Here is a 17,738-nt window from a genome sequence, read left to right on the forward strand (position 1 = left end):
TGTCCATTTTAAGTGTCTTGCTGTAACGTCGATTTTTGCCTCTTTTATTTTTTTTATTTTTTTTCCAGGAAAGCGAAGGACGAATCGAAATAAATTTTTGTGGTAATCAACATTACTGATGACAAATACTGATGATTGCTTATAGTGTGAGTGGGCACAATCCAAAAATGACTTAAAAGTCTCGACAATCCGAATCAATGTGAAAGTAATGGAAGTTCATAAAACAAAAGTTTACAAATCTTCTCCCTATTTTATTACTGAATTCAGATCACTCATAAAATCCCTTAATCTTATAAAGAATAATAATAAGAAAGTTGGTAAATTTGTTCAGACCCTGCCTGAAATTGCTGTACAATATTTTTTAATAAAAAAAGCAATGAACGTGCGCCACCATCTGGCTAGTGTGTAAACAAATAAAAAAAAGTGTGAAAATAAAAAAATCAGAGGTTTGCATTTCTGCGGCGAAATAAGTTTTTCCCGCCAATTCCCTTTAAAATGTTTTGGAGATGTAGGCTTTTGAGTATTTTATTCACGCGCTTGAGATGCCATTGACAGATACAATTTGGCAGTCCTCATTTTCAGCCTTGTGGTCTCCACGAACTTAACGTTTATTTAAAAATTCCTGTTATAACACACATGAATATAATAATTGCTGAAGTGATGCAGGGACCAAAAAGATGAGATTAAACACCATGAGCCAAAGTGATGTAACGTTTACAGTTGGTGTTGTTACACATTCTACTTACACTATTCTCTTGTTGCCTGAAAGTGTGGCTGAACTGCTACCAGCAGAGTTTAAGTTCGTTCAGATAAGCAAATGTAATCAAATTAAACTTAGCCCATAACTTTCAAACAAACAACCACATATGCTAAGTAGCCGGCGGCAATCAATCTGGGTCTACAGCGATAAATAGCCAACATTTAGCCTAACAAGCTATATACTTTTGTAACAAAGTAAATGATTGAATTTGCTCGGCTATAGCTTCAGTCCTGGATGGTCTTTCTTTGAATGACCAAAGAAAGCAAAAAAGAACCAGACAAGACCGAATTTTCCATGACGCATTCTTTTCAGGTAAAAAAAAAAACAAAAAAAACAGCGGGTTCACAGAGCTCAACGTGACATGTGTACAAATATAAAGCTTTCGACAGTTATCTTAATTTATTACACTTTTGCCAATTACAAACACCAAAGCTGGCCCATATGTCAGAATTTAGCGTCTCTTTTACGTATTACGTAATGCGCGTGCATAGTCTCTCCACATCTACAGCCCAGCGAGTCAGTGGTGATTGTTTAGTAAAAGACTTCTGCGTCCTAAACCTCACAGTTCTAATGTGGTTGCTGATGCAGTTTGTAGTGATTGACAACGGCAAATGTAGTTCAGAACAGAAACTTTAATGCACATAGCTTGTTTCAGCAGACAATGAGACTGTGTGGTGTGCGTGTGCAGAATTCCACACAACACCAAAGGAAGCTGCTGCCAAAAGATTAAAAAAAAAAAAGCCCTCCACTTTGTATCCCACCCCCGCTTTCTCCCTCCAGCTCAGCTCCATTCACTATGATGCTCGACTCGTAACAAGAAGCTCCCTCGCGCCCGACATCCGTTGTAAGGGCGAAAACTCAATGAAATTCAAGTCATCTTCTTGACCAAAATTAACATCCATTCTACCAGCGTTAAGAGAACGTCAAGATATCGCCTCACTTCATACAGCAAGAGATAATTTTTGGGGAACTTTGAGTATAAGGTTTTATTTTATTTTTGTATTTTTCTTTAAAAACCTTTTTCTTTACAGAAAAAAAATCAAAATATTCTAGGCCTCTCTCTTTTCGTCCTCTCTTTCTCTTTCAAAAAAAGTCTGAGCAACTATTCCCCACAATATTTTTCGTTCTCGGACTGCTTCACACTTTATTCGAGGACGGAAATCTCGCAGTAAATCGCTTGGACGGCTCGTATATGTGATTGGTTTAACAAGTACCTTTATTCTTCAGTGAGAGATCATGGAGCGCGACTCTACCGAGGGAGGGGCAGAAGACCTGCTCCTGGAAGACAAAGTTTCAAAACTGGCAAGTCTCTGTTCCTCTCAACCAACTACTCAGTGATATAACAAGAATGCACCAATCTAATGTGCACTTTTATCTTGCTAGACGTGGTGCACTCTACTAGAACAGACAAATGTGCCTTGACTTGTGCCATCTCAATTGTAGGTCAGATGTCTTGTACCATTTTTCAAATTCAGTACTGTTACTGTGAAGATTGTGCCACCTATGTCAGTGACATAGACTTAATTGAAATGATTGTACATTGAAAAAAAAAGTGCTTAATGTGTTAACATCTTGATTCAAGTCAAAACCTGAATACATTAGGATACACTAACAAAACAAATTCATCAAGTAGAAATAGATCCTTAAAAATTCAATAATATCAAAAAATGATAAAAAAATAAAAATAAAAATAAATAAATAAATAAATAAAGGTCAATATACATAAGGGTTTCCTTTCTGGCTCCTTTCCAGTGCGGTTTTCAGTATCCACTTTAAAGTTTTTAAAAGTATATTTTACGCATGTCTTGATATTGAGAATGAGTGTGTAACATCTGGCTGGAGAATGACCCTGCCGATCTTGTGCAGCTGTGAGAGGTTAGATCTCCCATCATGGGTCAGTGAGTGTGTGGGTCCTCTCTGCCTTCAGTCCTCCCATTCGTCAGTGGGAATGGGATTGTGAAACGTCTTTCATTCACACTGAATGGGATCCTGCTCTTGCTTGTCGCTGTTTCGACCATAAAAACTTGTCTTCTATTTGATAAACCTTTTGTAAGATCATTGGAGAACTTGCTGTAAATTGAAATGTGTTTTTAAATGTTACTTGCTCTGGTCTCTCCCGTCTAGCTTGATAGTTTCAACAGATGTGATTAATAGAAGTGTATTTGTGAATACTAATTTAACTTTCCACTTTCTCATTAGCGTGCAGGGTCACTTCATAAAAATGAACTAGCTGAGGCCATGGAAGTGGAACAGGAAGGACTAGTAGAACATCAGCCTCTGGAGCAGGATGACCTCAACTTTGAGAAATGGAAGCCCAAGCCAAAGCCCAAGAGGACACTGCATGAGAAAATCGATGACCTAAAGACATACCTGTGGAATGCAGAGACTAAGGAGTTTATGGGTCGCTCAGGGAAGAGTTGGAGTGAGTATCAATACTGAGCTGTATATGAATGTACACCAAAAGTTTAAATCGCTAAACAAAGGGTACTTGTGTATGGGTGAGCGAGTGCATCCAAATTTTACTTGGACTGTAAACAAAGTGTTTAATTAGTGATGTTCTGTCTTGTCGTAGAAGCACAGGCAAGTGAGACCATTGCTTATTGTTTTTGCTCATTATTTTCCATTTTTAGTGGAGTTATTTGTAGCGGGAATGAGTTGAGGGGGTGAGGAGAAGACAAGAGGGGGCCAGAACTGTGCCTGTTTGGTCTGTTGCCACTGCTAACTCAAGAGAGAAAGTGTGTGTGTGTGTGTGTATATATATGTACACACTGTCACTGTGGGTGCATGTGTGTGTGCGCATGTCCAAACTTAGTGTTTACATAGGTGCACAATAGCTTAGAGACATCTTGACAAAAACAGACCGCCTGGGGAATGGTCCTCAGTGGGAGAGCGAATGTCACAGTCCCTTTGCTGGCCTGGGATCACATTCCAGTTACCCCTACCGTGCTTTCCTCTCCCACTTTCCCAAAGCCCCCTTGACCCCCAGATCTCCTCCAACAAGCTCTCAGATCCACAGTGCGATCTAACATGTAGCGCGGTGCAAGTGTTTTTTGTCCATTCTCAGAACTTTCTTGGCAGCAGTCATTTCCTAAAGGGGTCCGACGAGTCAGCGATGACAGAGCAGCCAATCAATGGTGCTAGCAGGCTGTTGCTAAGCAACATACTAAATTCCCACCGGGATGAGTACTCTGAACAGTAATATGAAAATGTCCTGGGGCATAGCATGGAAAAATGTCAATGCACTGATCCCATTTTGCGCCTGTATTGAGTGCAGACATTGTGTTTGTCGCAATTAAACATCTCCACTCTTTACATGGACATGATATGATGGGGAATGTGCTGTCAAGGTGGTTTAAATAAACAGCCGTAGTCTTCCTTAGAGCAGGGAGGGGCTGTTGGAGTGTTATGATGCGTGCCCCATGAAAGGAGAGTGCAGAGGCCTCACAATACCAGAATGGGGTGATCGGGCTCCTTGGAGCTGGCCGTGGCTCTGTATGGCTGCAAAAGATCGTCACTATGATGGCAACCGGAGGTTCCTGAGTGAAAGGGGCGGCTGGAAGAATTTTCACTAGGCTCAAACAGAAAGGCCTTTGTGGCTGGGGGACTGCAACTAGTCCCTGTGAAATTGTTTGCACAGCAAAAGCCATTTAATTTGAGGACACGTCCCATTTGATCAGCTGTTAATGGACTCTTAATTGAAAATTAAAGGACAATGGCTACTCTTCATATTTGTCAGGTCTCATATGCTAAGTTTCATTAACATTATTTTCCTGAACACCATAACTAAGAGGTTAGCCCATTGAGGTTGGTTTAGTGATTCTTACAATTGTTGTACTATTGAAAGTTTATTTGAATGGTTAGTTGAATGGAAACTGCATACATACCCTCGCTGAGCACTTTATTAGGAACACCTGTACACCTATTTATTCATGTGATTATCTAATCAACCTATCGTGTGGCAGCAGTGCAATGCATAAAATCATGTAGATACAGGTCAGGAGCTTCAGTTAATGTTCACATCAACCATCAGAACGGGGAAAAAAATTTGATCTCAGTGATTTCGTCTGTGGCATGATTGTTGGTAACAGACTATTTCTGTAACTGCTGATCTCCTAGGAGTCTCTAGAGTTTATTCAGAATGGTGTCAAAAACAAAAAACATCCAGTGAATGGCAGTTCTGCGGACGGAAACGCCTTGTTGATGAGAGAGGTCAACAGAGAATGGCCAGGGCTGTATTTCCCAAAAGCATTGCAAGTTTAAATTAATCATAGAGGCCATCGGCGCCAATGGTTTCTACGATCTACTTAGGCTTACGATGCTTTTGGGAAATGCAGCCCAGACTGGTTTGAGCTGAAAGAAAGGCTACGGTAACTCAGAAAACCACTCTGTACAATTGTAGTGAGAAAAATAGCACAACACATCGAACCTTGAGGTGAATGGGCTACAACAGCAGAAGGGCATTTTATGTATTTATTCACTTTTATACTGTCTCTTTTTTTTTTTTTTCAGGCCTTATTCTGCTCTTCTACTCAGCATTATACATTTTCCTGGCAGCCATGTTTGCTGGCTGTATGTGCTGCCTGATGTGGTCAATAAGCCCCTATGCTCCCACCTACAATGACAGAGTGATGCCACCAGGTATAGGAATGATCCTCATTTATTTTGCAAACGTTCAAAAGAGTTTGAAAAACAAAAGTTTTTACAAATTATTTGGTATATTTTGGAAATGATTGAAATTGTGTAATTACATCCCAATACATGAGCTTGCTATTATCATTCTTGTATATTCTTGTTGTTTATAGGTATCAGAAAACAGTACCCCTAACCCCAATGTTCTGTTTTGACCGGCAGGTATGACAATGTCCCCTCATGTAGATGTAGCTCATGGGTTTGACATTGCTTTTAACGCCTCAGACCGTAGCTCATGGAAGAAGTATGCAAAATCACTGGAAGCCTATCTAAAACGTAAGTCCTGTGTGAGTTATTGAGTCTGGTCCTTCTGTCTTTAAAAGGGAAGATATGTTTTCTGTACAATAGGCATGGATTCAAATTAGTCTTGCATCCTCTTTACCAAATCCTTCTGTCTATAGAAATACTGACAAGGAGGGAAACCCTTTTGTGCTCTCAATGTAACTACTCAGTGCTGCGAGGGCCCCACTTTTTGTGTTAGCCTGTAAGTTGTAGAGGCCAGGCTGGGCGACAGCCATTGTTTGGTTAATTTATGGTCTCCCTCTTTCTCTCTCTCTCTCTCTCTCTTTCATTTTCCACCCCTTTATTACTGTTTCCCGCCACTGCCGTGTGAAGCCTATGACGATGCAGTTCAGGAGAGGCGAAACATTTTATGCGAAGGAAATACGTATTTCATGCAGGATGACTTGGAGGAGAGTGCTGAGCGAAAGGCATGCCAGTTTAAGAGGTCCTGGCTGGGGGAGTGCTCCGGCCTACAGGATCGAGATTTTGGCTACTCAAAGGGAAAACCCTGCATTCTCCTTAAAATGAATCGGGTAAGATTATAATAGTGTGAAATATAGAAAATGGTTGAAAATTTCCCCCAAAGGAAAAACAAAACGAAACAGAGCACAAACCTAGCATGAACGCTCTGGTGCCATCTTGTGGCCATCTTGTCCCTCAAGTGTGCAATCTGTTATGTAATTAGGCCAATCTTATTGGTTAGCTAGGTAGTATGTCAACTCTTTACATTTTTTATTTTTATTATTATTATTCTGACAGATTCTTGGGTACCTGGCTGGTCAAGGCACTGCAGTAAATGTTTCATGTGGAGTAAAGGTAAAAATTAACCTAACATAATCAGTTTGTACTGTATAAGAAGTTATACTATAACTCAGTTGTGCAGCATGATCAAACAATATAAAAATACTGTGTAACCCAATTTCGTTTGTCATTAAACAATAACAGTCTTCGATCTTTCTGCAATGTTTTTCCAGAAAGGGTCAACTGAAGGCCTCGGAGAAGTTGAGTTCTTTCCCAAAAATATCTTTAACTTGCGTTACTACCCCTACTATGGGAAACTGAGACATGTAAGCGATCATATTTCGTATGTTCTTATTAGAATTCCACATTAATGACAATGATGGTAACATTGGGATGTTTTTTCACCATTTTAAAAACAGGTAAACTACTCTTCACCACTGGTGGCTGTGCGCTTCCCTAGAGTCCAGTATGACACCCAACTACATGTTCAATGCAAACTAAACGGCAAGGGCATCATCAACGATTCAGCAACTGACCGTTTCTTGGGTAGCGTGTCTTTCACTTTAGAAGTGGGTGCATAGGATTGCATTAGACATAGAGAAATTGATATTACAAATTCTCAGAATATGTTCTAGGTAATGAAATAGACCAGTGTGCTGTCTTTACCCCTCTGATTATGCCTCTGGCAACCAATGCACTATACATGTCAGAGCAGTGATACTACTATACACTTCCTTTTCAAACAAGGAATCTACCAGTAAGTAAAGATCGAGCTGAATATGCAGTGCATTCATAGGTCACATTCAGTAATGTAACAGTGAGTACCCAGTAAACAGAGACTGACAGGGCTGAAATGTCATTATAGAATACAATGAAAGTATGAAAAGACATCAAGATGTGAAGATCAAATAATAGCTATTGAGGCATAATCACTCAAACATACAGTCTACAGTAAGAAGTAGGCAAAACAATTCTCCAGATCAGTATAAACTTTAGAATTAACATGAATTAAACATTTTCAATAAGTTCTTTTGGTAAGTCAGATGTGTATATAACATTAAAAAAATGTTTTAATGATTTTTCTCTAAGTTACTGTCTGTTAAATTCCCCCTCTTTTGTGCAAATCGACTGCACAAGAGAAAACAGGAAAGGTTATTTCTGCCAAGAGCCAGTTAGTAACGTAATATCCTTTTGCTTGCTCATTTAATGGAATAACAATCGGATGAGGTTTAGAATCATTAATTCTATTGTACATTTTGGACTAAACATTTTTTCTTTCGTCTTCTTCTTTTGGATGTACAACTAAATTATGATTCCAGAGACAAATGTATTTTACTGAAAAGTGGGACGTCATGCCCTTTTCATCATTTTCACAGAGATTCATAATTAAATACAAGTTGATCCTCTTAATTAGGCAATCATGCAACCAATACTGTACTTCATTAAAACTTATTGAAATATTTCAGAGAATTAATCTTCTCTATAGCATGAAAATATCTGTTCAGTTACCTGTAAGAAGGATTTCAACAGTATTATTTATTAATTGTATTTGAATATGTTGTCACGGTACAAATATTTACAGAGTGTAATGGTGAGATGGAAATTGGTAACTGCACATCTTTGTTACTCAGTAAATACAATGGAATATCCAATGGCTGACAAAGATTTGCTAGCTCATGTTTTTAAAAACACTCATGTTCTAGCATAAACAATAAAGATGGATGAGAATTAACGGAATCAAACCTTTCTGCTCAGTTTTCCATTCCATTTCAATTAGATGTACATCATTTAAACAGAAAAGTCACCACTATACTACATCTTCCATGCAGTCAAGTGTGTTTTAGGTGATACAGATATTACTCTCGGTAATATGCACACTTAAGCGAGAAGCTTCAAGAGAGGCACAATTCTGGTGACTTGTGTCATATGTAACTTTTATAGCAGCAGCCCTGCTCCAAGTCCATCAGCACAAGATAGAGGTTTACAAGTCATGTGAACAGTGCTGTTTGCTGATGGTTAACAAAGCCAGTTATAAGATAAATATAAATCTACTCGGAAAATTTCTCCATTCCAAAACCACAGATTGAAAAGGGAAAGAGAGAGAGAGCGAGGATTAAAAAAAAAAAAGAAATGGGAAGACTTGTACAAAAACAGAAAAGCCATTTTATTGAAATTTTTTCCACTTTGAACCAACATTCTTAACCTGACAGAGAAAAGTCCTATAAAAGGAACAATGTGCAACTAAAATGCAATATTCAATTATCTTTTTTGGGGAGTAGACTAAATCTACTCCAAACAGTAGCTTTGTTCTTAGAAACTGTATTTGAACATTGTATGCATGTGTCCAGACTAAATCCACAAATTCATGTAGGGTTTTGTGGCTAACAGGCATTTTATACCACTTTCAACAGAGGGGATCTAAAGAAAGGAAAAGAAAAAAAAAAAACCCCACACCTCAAATTAAAATGCTGGTAAATGTCACAAAAATAGTGTCCCTTTATAATAAATGTGCTAGGAGTAAGACAGTGTGACTTATTAGCTGTTTGATTAAGAAATGTGCCAGGAACCTCTTCATCCCATATTTCAGCAACAAACTGATCCACAAGAGTACATTTACTGAACTAATAGCATATACATTCAAATGTTTAATAAACTCTAACAAGAGATTCCAAAGTCTAAATTTTGCCAATCGTTCTTAATGCAATATATACACAAAGTCACATCAACCAGAATTTTGAGCATCCTCACAGTGAGAAAATATACCAACTCCCATAGAGGATTTTTTTCCCCATGCATTTAACATACAGTGCAATGCCAGTGGTTATTTGGATGGCCTGTGTTTACATTAAGTTAATCATGCCTGTTCACATTGCGTTGGAGTGTGATTAAGCAGAAATATCCCACATCATCCATTAAAAAGGTTAAATTGTATACAGGAAATTAGAGCTCAGAGATATAATTGTTCAATGTGCAGACAGCAATCAAACATGTTAGAAATTAGAGTCATTAACAGTAAGCACTGGCAGGTAAGGAGCGTCTAGCAGTTTGCAGGGGAAAGAGGAACCAACAGGAGAGAGAGCAAATATATGGCAAAAGACAAGCCAGGGTTAGAAGTAAGAGGCAATGGCAGCAGCCTGGGTGTTATACAGACTGGTAACCAGTGTGACTCTTTTTCCGGCCAATCAGGTAAGAGATAAGCACTAGGATGATTAGGAAGCTAAGAGCCACACCCACAGCAATGGGCACGAGAAAACTCAAATCAGAATCCAGAAAGCACTCCTCCGCTGGGAGAAAAGGGAGAGAAAAAGGGATGTGAGGCAACTATGGGGAAAAAAAAAAATAATAATAGTACGGTGAGACACTCAAAAGCAGTGATATAATTTAGGCCTAGCACACTGAAATTGAAAGTGACATGACACAGAACAGATACAACAATTTACACAGATCAAATTAGAATAATGTATTAGAGCATACAGGCCAACATTAAATCACACAACGTCACTGGTACATAATGCATTGGCAAGGGAAATATTGGTTATTCAAACAATATTTTTAGTTAAATCCTTTCAAAATCATGTGCACATAAACCAAATTAATTTAAAATAAATTTAGCAAGGTTTGCAAGATTGTCCAGCACTTCCTGGTAATTGACATTCTCACTTTTCTAACAATAATTTGTGTTATTATTACAGCTAATCAAATTGCTCGTAGCCAGTGGTTTGACTTCTCTTTCTTCCAATCAGATAGGCCAATAACACAATAACAACTAGGACAGCCAGGGCAATTCCGACCGCTATAGGGACAATGAAGTTATCAGGCTCATCTGCAAGGCAATCCTCAGCTGAAAATAAAGAAAATGAGTGAGGGAACACAAGAGAAAACTAATAAAGGGGGAAATGTATCATAAAACTCCACTCAAAAAAAATGTATGCTATATTTGAAACCTAACTGGGACAATACAATAAAACTGTATTAACATAACTCTAAACACCTTCATGGTAGTTTTTGCAAAGGACTGAAAAGATGGCACATACCAGTTCAATGTATACACAATCATCTTTCTTCATTTATTGCAGCTAAAAGCCCATTAAAATGTTGACAAAGCAGTCTTTTCAATTGCAAAACAACAAAGTTTTAGGGCAGTCAGAAAAAGTCCCTTTACACAATTCACTCAACTCAGAAAACATCTTAAATGAAAATCAAATAAAAATCCAACTTCATTGAACAAGTTATATTTTGTTACTGATTGGATGGCAAGCAAAGTAATTTCAATAAGCAAGGCACACATTTACCAGTGACCTGTCTTGAGAATGAAGTGTCTTGGTTATAGTGCAGAGGAAAAAAGGAAAAGAAAACTGCAAATTACAACAGATTCTGTGCAGGTGTTGCATAGCTTAAATTAGAATAGTGCATGAACAGTGAAAACTTCACTGGAAAAGTAAAAAACAAAAAACAAACAAAACTGAAAGCCATGCCAATAATCAGGCAAAAACTATAATATGTGATAAGAATATCAATGACTACAAGAAAAAGCAAAGAATATTATTCTGAAAAGCCAAACTAAATCAACCCAATCCATGTAACATGAAAAAAAACCTGCATATGCATTCAAAATTATTCACAGCCACTACAACTCTAGACTACAGAGGGTGCAAAGAGATGCGAAATTCCTCATTTAACAAATACAACTTCACAGTTTGCGATAAACGGCATGTATAATTCAGACTAGAATAGTTATCTGGAAGTTAATGAGAAGAGTAACTGATATGAAGGCTGATCCATTCTTAATCTGTAGTATTCCCTTTAAAAAATAAAGTGGTTACCAAATACCCCACCAAAAGTATTTAGTAACATGATTTAAATGCTTGTAAGCATTTCTTTGCTTTGCTGGCAGTCAAAAATACCACTGCACTTTTATTACATCAGTCTGCCTTTTTGAAATGCTTGTGAGCGTTTAACGTCATAAGCATTTATTTTCTGGTTCTAGAATTTCAATTGTTTAAAAGGGCTGTCACTCTGTTTTGGCCAGCATGTTTAGAAGATTTCTCAATGTAGCAATTTCCCCACACAGCTGCTATGAACATAGGCCTGCTTACATAATACAAAACCACCTGATTTCAATAAATGTGAGGTGATGATCTCTGTCCCATCACTACATTACAGAGTAACTAACTCTGAGATGACTTAATATTTAACCTAAACACAGCAAAACAGGTGAATACAAAGCGATTGTAGTTTTGAGCAGTGTCTAACACAATTTGTATGCAAGTAATATAGCTGATGAGCATGAATTAAAAAAAAAAAAAAAAAAAAAAAAAAAAAGGCAGTGTGAACAATTTAATGGTCTCCATGACCTAGGGTTATGGAAAGAAATTGCATTTTTGCTTGAAGTCATTAAGAGTAAAATGGTACCAAGACTGATGACTGTAACACTAATTTGCATTCAAGAGCTCCGATAACATAATTACAGGCTCAAAGGCCAAAAAAAATAAACCCCATGCACTTCCCAAAACAAAACTGTGAAAGCAACACAAACAAAAACATGACAAACACAGGAGTAAAGGGAATAGGGAGCCCTGGTCCTGGAATGCCACTGTATATTTAGATTTTAAATGTTTTGCAGTTTAAGGGCTGGTGGATTTATTGACCACACAAGGACAAAAGACTTTTACTTCTGTGGCCACAAATCTGTTGCCAATTGAGATTGCACAAATACCCACAATTTTTTCAATGGTCCAGGAACAGGCTGTGTCCCTTGAAACACTCAACAATTTGATTGTGATTTTGGTGCATTACAGCGTCTGATATCCAACATAGGTCCTTCGTCGACCAATCACGTATGCAATCACAACAATGAAAATCAAACCGGCCAGAGCGGCACCAACAATGATTGGGATTAAGAGGCTGGTGTCATCCATTGAACATTCATGGGCTGCAGACAGAGAGAACATTAATGAACATAAGATGAGGCTGCCATCTTCTCAACATTAGCACCACTGCAGATATCCTGATAAAATTTCACAGACAAACTATAAAACACACAGTCTGATAAGACTGGGCCATTTCTTTAGGTCTTCACATATTTGATACTTTGAACAATAATGTAAGGAGCTTTTCAAATCAAACATTATTTTCAAAACTATAGACACGCTTTCAAGGTTCTTTAGGTAATTATCATTTGCTCTCCCTAAAGTTTATAATCAAAGATGTTGTGCATTCACTGTGCAAGTTTTTTCCAGTTTAAATGATTTATTTTCGGCACATGATCTTAAATATTGTAAACCCTAAGGCTAGTATAACTAATCTGCTTTACATCTCTGTCGGGTGTAATTAACTGGTGACCTTTTCTCTCTAATAAGAGACCATATAGAGCAACTTTATTTACACTAATTAAGTGCCTAAAAGATTGACACCCAGAACGATATACACTGCCCCTGATTTGTAGCTTTTAAACTGATTTATTACTGCATGCATTTATAGTTGATTTCATGCACTTAATGTCACTGCACTTGAATTTCTACTTAAAAGGTAAAGTATGAAACTTTGTCAACATACATTCTGCTATTCCAGTCTGTTGATTGACAACTATAAGTAAGCCATTCATTGGCTTACCTCACCCAAAAGTATAAACAAAGAGCCTCCCAGGTACGATCAAAAACTGATGTTTAGATTGAGCGGCCTGCTCAGCTCCACCCATCTCTTTCTAGCCCAAACTATAGCATGAATTAGGGGAGTGGCTACTTGTTCATCCGGGGGAATATGAACATCCATGGCAGATATGTAGAGGAAAATTTCGAAGCCTTGTTAAAAACAGTGAACATTGGTGTCGCATTTACAAGGTGGAGGACACACGCACACCACCAATGAGGAGATCACTCTGAGAAACGGGAGCGACAATAACGAGATCGCCATGCAAGTCGCTAATACTCCACCACCTTTCCCCAGTCAACAACAGCGATCTTGACTAAGGCGTTAAAATGGTCAGAAACGGCGCTGTCATTATGCTTACTTGTTACCAGAAGAAACATCCTACCTCGTGCTGGATGCTTCGCACCGCAAGCTGCCGTCCAATTCAGCGAGGTTATTGAATTGTGTGGTTGTTATTGTGGCGTTGTTCATTAAGAGGTTAAACATTTATCACCTTTTATTTAGTATGGCCAATTTGTTCAGAGGAAATCAGAGAGTATGAAAGGGCGTGATGAGTCCAAGGGGAAAAGATTTTGTATTCCGTTTTGTGCCAACAGCAGCACAGAAATTATACTTCACCTTTAAATGATTTCAATAATGTACCTTTGTCCATCTACAATGTCTTTTTTCTTCCTAAATACTTCATTTTTGTCCAATGGTAACATACTTCTGAGAAGCCGTGAGATGCATTAGATGTAGTAGTGTCAGAGAAACGCAGCCAGATTAATTACAGCACTAAAGAACGAGGTCCAATTACAAACCAATACAATCACCTGTGAAAATATTCAAGGAATTTTAAAGTTAATACGGCAGTAGTAATTATTCACTTCAGTTGGCTATCCATTAACAAATTAAATCTGAATTCAAACATTTAGCGGAATTGGCTCTGAAAATAGTCAGAGCAGAAATATACATTTTTCAAAAATGGTGGCCATTCAGATCAGCTCTGCTTTGTGTTGCCACAAGCACAGAAAGTTGTCAAGACCTAAAACTGCTCTTCACATTTATACACGTGGTGTAATTTCTCAGATACCTTCTTTTGTTCTTTAGAATACAATTATCAAGCATGCCTTCCTTGTGGAATTTTATTCACCCCCATTTCTGATTATATTCTTACAACAGCTTACCTTTTACAGCATTATACTTTGCATTACAACGTTTGACAAATACATACCTGTGCTAAATGTGTCCTTCTGGACTGCAAAAGGTTGCACTTGTAGCTCAAATGTGTTGATGGTAAGCTTGTCTGAAATTTTGTAACTCTGCTCTTTCTTGCACATGTAGGAGCTGCCAACAGATGCCTCCCACAGACTCAGATTAGTATTGGATTCATTAAAAATGCCTTCTGTTGGGGTCACACAAATAAGGACAGAAAATTATTAGAGAACAGAAAGAGAAGAGGAATTATCATAAGATGGTTTCTCATGCTAAAAACAGCTTACCATTTCCAAGATCAATAGAGAGCATCAAAGCATGCAGGTGGAATTTTTGTGAAACCTGGTAGATACAAAACATGGCAAATATAGTAAGATGACAAAAATCTGCCAATCCAGAACATTTACCACCATTTTGACTCAAATATCCCATTGGTTGAAATCCACTCTTAATACTTACATTTGTGAAAACAAACTGAACTGTGATTTTTTCCGACTTCAGCATAAGAGAAGAGTTATTGTCACCACTTCCACAGGTTCCACTTGCTGTGGTTACATTAGGGTCAAGATTAATAGTCTGAAGGCTGGCATTCTACACAATAAGAAAAACATAGATTGTTATACAAATGCAAGAACAACTCAAACAACAAATTTGCAGTGCAAAAATTACAACTTCCAATTTTTGCATTCTTCTAAAACAAACCACATCCAAACCATTTTCAAACATACCACACTTGTTTTGAAGCTGAACTGGAGGCCCATCTTTGCCAAAAGACAGGCTGAGGAATTGGCAAAATGCCGGACACTGTAGTTTCCAACAGTTGGGTTGAGGACTGGTGGAGTGGTTGGAGTCGGAGTCGTTGTCGGGGCTGTTGTAGCATTAGTGTGCTCAGTAGTTGGCGCTTCAGTGGTAGAATTGGTTGTATTGTGAATGGTGGTAGTTGGCGCATCTGTAGTAGAATTGGTTGTATTGTGAGATGAAGTAGTTGGAGCTCCTGTGGTTACATTGGTATGAATGGTAGTTATAGTAGCTGTTGTTGTACTGGCATGAGTGGAGTGAGTTGGAGAACTAGTCGTGTTAATCTCTGTGACTGGGGTGATTACGCTAGTAGAGAGAAGTACTGTTGTTTTCTGAGCATACACAATACCTAGGCAGGGAGGAAGCAGAATGTTAGACAAATGCATCCATTTCATCATGCCTCACATCACTGTGGGGTTTCCATTTAGACTAGGAGTTAAAAAAAAAAAAACTGCCTTTTATCTTTTAAAACAATCCACTGCAAGGAATGAGGTTGCAAGGAATTCTCAAACTTTGAAAGCGAGGTCTGATGAATGATATTTCCAATATTCAAACTTCATTATATCACTATGAAACAATGCATAACATCCATCATCCTTTATGAATGACATCTTGATTTGTTATTAATCCAAATGTGAAAGGATGTTTAAGCAAACCACTGTCTGTAAACCACCTGCATGCAAAAGGAAATAAAAACAGCAATCCAAGCACATTCCAGGAGCCTTGACTTCCTGACTGACTGGCAGGCTTGTAACAGTAAACTAACACCCTGTATTATTGAATTTTACCTGCTGAACTTGTCTGAGATTTAATGGATTTGAGATCATTCACACTGGATGACTGTCTACTGTGGCCTGTAGTTTAATGAAATTATTAACCTGATGTGCTCAGCAAAGAGTGTCTATCACATGATTATGAATGAGGGTGTCAGACACACCCAGGGAACAAGCCATTCAAGATCACGTTTATTTAAATGTCAACTGAGAGATGATCAATCTATGGCTTTGTACTTCATTTTTGCGAACCATGGTTTAATTGAACAAAAACACCAATGTAAAAAAAAAAATTATAATAAATAAATAAATAAATGCACTGATGTTAAAGTCTATGCTCATAAATAAACATAACACACCATTCTGTCACAATTTATTAATAATCGACTAATATCAGACCGATTAACTGGCTTTATTGCGGTTCTACCTAGCATGCATCTAAAGACCTAGTGCACCAACCTAGACTGCATAAATTTGAACGTGTTTTGATGCCCACAAATGCTCTCTAGGTAGGCAGCTCACTGGGTTTCGAGACAAGGCCAGAGTCTATCCCCAAGTGAATTTTGAAATTTAACATGTCTTTGAGCATGTTAAACATGTTTTGTTTTAACTTGAACCTGCAAACGCCAGTTTACTATGAATCTACCAAGCAAACATACAGTTGTATGATGACGCTCCCGCTTAAATTACATATATATTAAAATGAATGTACATCGTTTCACATAACTTTTAATTGTTTTGATGCATTAAAACAAGTTAAAAGAGAGTAAAATATTTATCCCACAAGCGGACACTCTCCGATTACCTAACGCGCTTCTACTGGCCTACGTACCGATTAATGCTAATGCTAACACGTTCTCGTGTTCCTGTGGGCCTACGCAAACCCCCCCTAAAATAAACTTCACTTTTTGCAACATGAAGCCCTCTATAATATGACACTTAACAACATGGTCGTACATACCACTCAGCAGAATCAAGAACAGGGTCAAACAACCGCGGAGAGCCATGGTGACGTGTGGATGGTTTCTCTAAGCAGGCAGACAGCGAAAGACGCCCGGACCGAGTGTATAAATGACCCGGTTCAGCAGCACTGTAAGCTCGACCTCAAACCTGCGCTCATATAAGTCATATGACAGGCCAGAACTCTCCTCCTCCTCCTGCACATGTGCTTGACGTCGAGTTGACAGTTCATTTGCTGATCAAACCTGGCTGTAATTAAATCAGCCCCAGAAGTGCTTTTATTCCTGTATTAGTGCGCAGTTAATAAGAGGCATCACAGTTCAAAATCACAGTTCTCACAAAACAAGTGAGTCATTAAGGTGTGCGTGTGAAATGCAGTTTTTATAAGCACATCAAGACTATTATAAAAACCTCAGTAGATCAGACAATGTTGATTCATACCACATAGGTGCATATAGCCAGTGTTGGGTGTATCCAATTACAACGTAATTAGTTACTGTAATCTAATTACTTTTTAGTAAAAAATAAATAAAAAAAGTAGTGCATTACATTTTAAATTCTTGTAATCAGATAATAGTTACTGACTTTCATTTAATATAATTACTTTTAAGTACATTATTGTTGACTTTTTGTAATATATTATTTATGTTGAATACATGAATTGTGGTCCCGTAACAAAAAGAAATATAGACATTATTTTGAATTTGTCGAGTGGAAAAGTGTTTTAGAAAGTAACTTAAAAAGAAAGTAATTAGTAATGTGATTACTTTTCTGGAGAAGTAATTAGTAAAGTAATAGGATTACAATTTTTGAGAAATAATTGGTCATTTGTAGTGGATTCCAATTTTTAAGTAACTTACTCATCACTGATCATAACAGAGGTTTTGTTTTTA

At 37.8% G+C, this 17,738-nt stretch overlaps 2 protein-coding genes across 4 annotated transcripts; one reads left to right on the plus strand and one right to left on the minus strand.

Moving 5' to 3' along the window:
* The first annotated feature begins 1,562 nt into the window (after window positions 1–1,562).
* On the plus strand, window positions 1,563–8,949 carry LOC127412783 (protein ATP1B4-like). Its single transcript, XM_051649420.1, has 8 exons — window positions 1,563–2,062; window positions 2,960–3,182; window positions 5,270–5,398; window positions 5,612–5,725; window positions 6,065–6,264; window positions 6,491–6,547; window positions 6,706–6,798; window positions 6,892–8,949. The coding sequence occupies exons 1-8, from the start codon at window positions 1,997–1,999 to the stop codon at window positions 7,051–7,053; spliced, it is 1,044 nt and encodes a 347-aa protein (XP_051505380.1). The 5' UTR covers window positions 1,563–1,996; the 3' UTR covers window positions 7,054–8,949.
* On the minus strand, window positions 8,613–17,109 carry LOC127412784 (lysosome-associated membrane glycoprotein 2-like). Of its 3 annotated transcripts, none has more exons than XM_051649422.1 (6): window positions 16,847–17,108; window positions 15,043–15,461; window positions 14,774–14,905; window positions 14,602–14,656; window positions 14,334–14,504; window positions 8,613–9,756 (listed from the first exon to the last, which is right to left on the minus strand). In XM_051649422.1, the coding sequence occupies exons 1-6, from the start codon at window positions 16,890–16,892 to the stop codon at window positions 9,614–9,616; spliced, it is 966 nt and encodes a 321-aa protein (XP_051505382.1). In that variant the 5' UTR covers window positions 16,893–17,108; the 3' UTR covers window positions 8,613–9,613. The 3 variants fall into 3 exon arrangements, with proteins under 3 accessions (XP_051505382.1, XP_051505381.1, XP_051505383.1); XM_051649421.1 differs by lacking the exon at window positions 8,613–9,756 and adding an exon at window positions 9,918–10,313 and having other exon boundaries at window positions 16,847–17,109; XM_051649423.1 differs by lacking the exon at window positions 8,613–9,756 and adding an exon at window positions 10,517–12,404 and having other exon boundaries at window positions 16,847–17,101.
* Window positions 17,110–17,738: the final 629 nt, after the last annotated feature.

This window comes from Myxocyprinus asiaticus, chromosome 22 (assembly GCF_019703515.2).
Source record: "Myxocyprinus asiaticus isolate MX2 ecotype Aquarium Trade chromosome 22, UBuf_Myxa_2, whole genome shotgun sequence".
NCBI classification, from domain to species: domain Eukaryota; kingdom Metazoa; phylum Chordata; class Actinopteri; order Cypriniformes; family Catostomidae; genus Myxocyprinus; species Myxocyprinus asiaticus.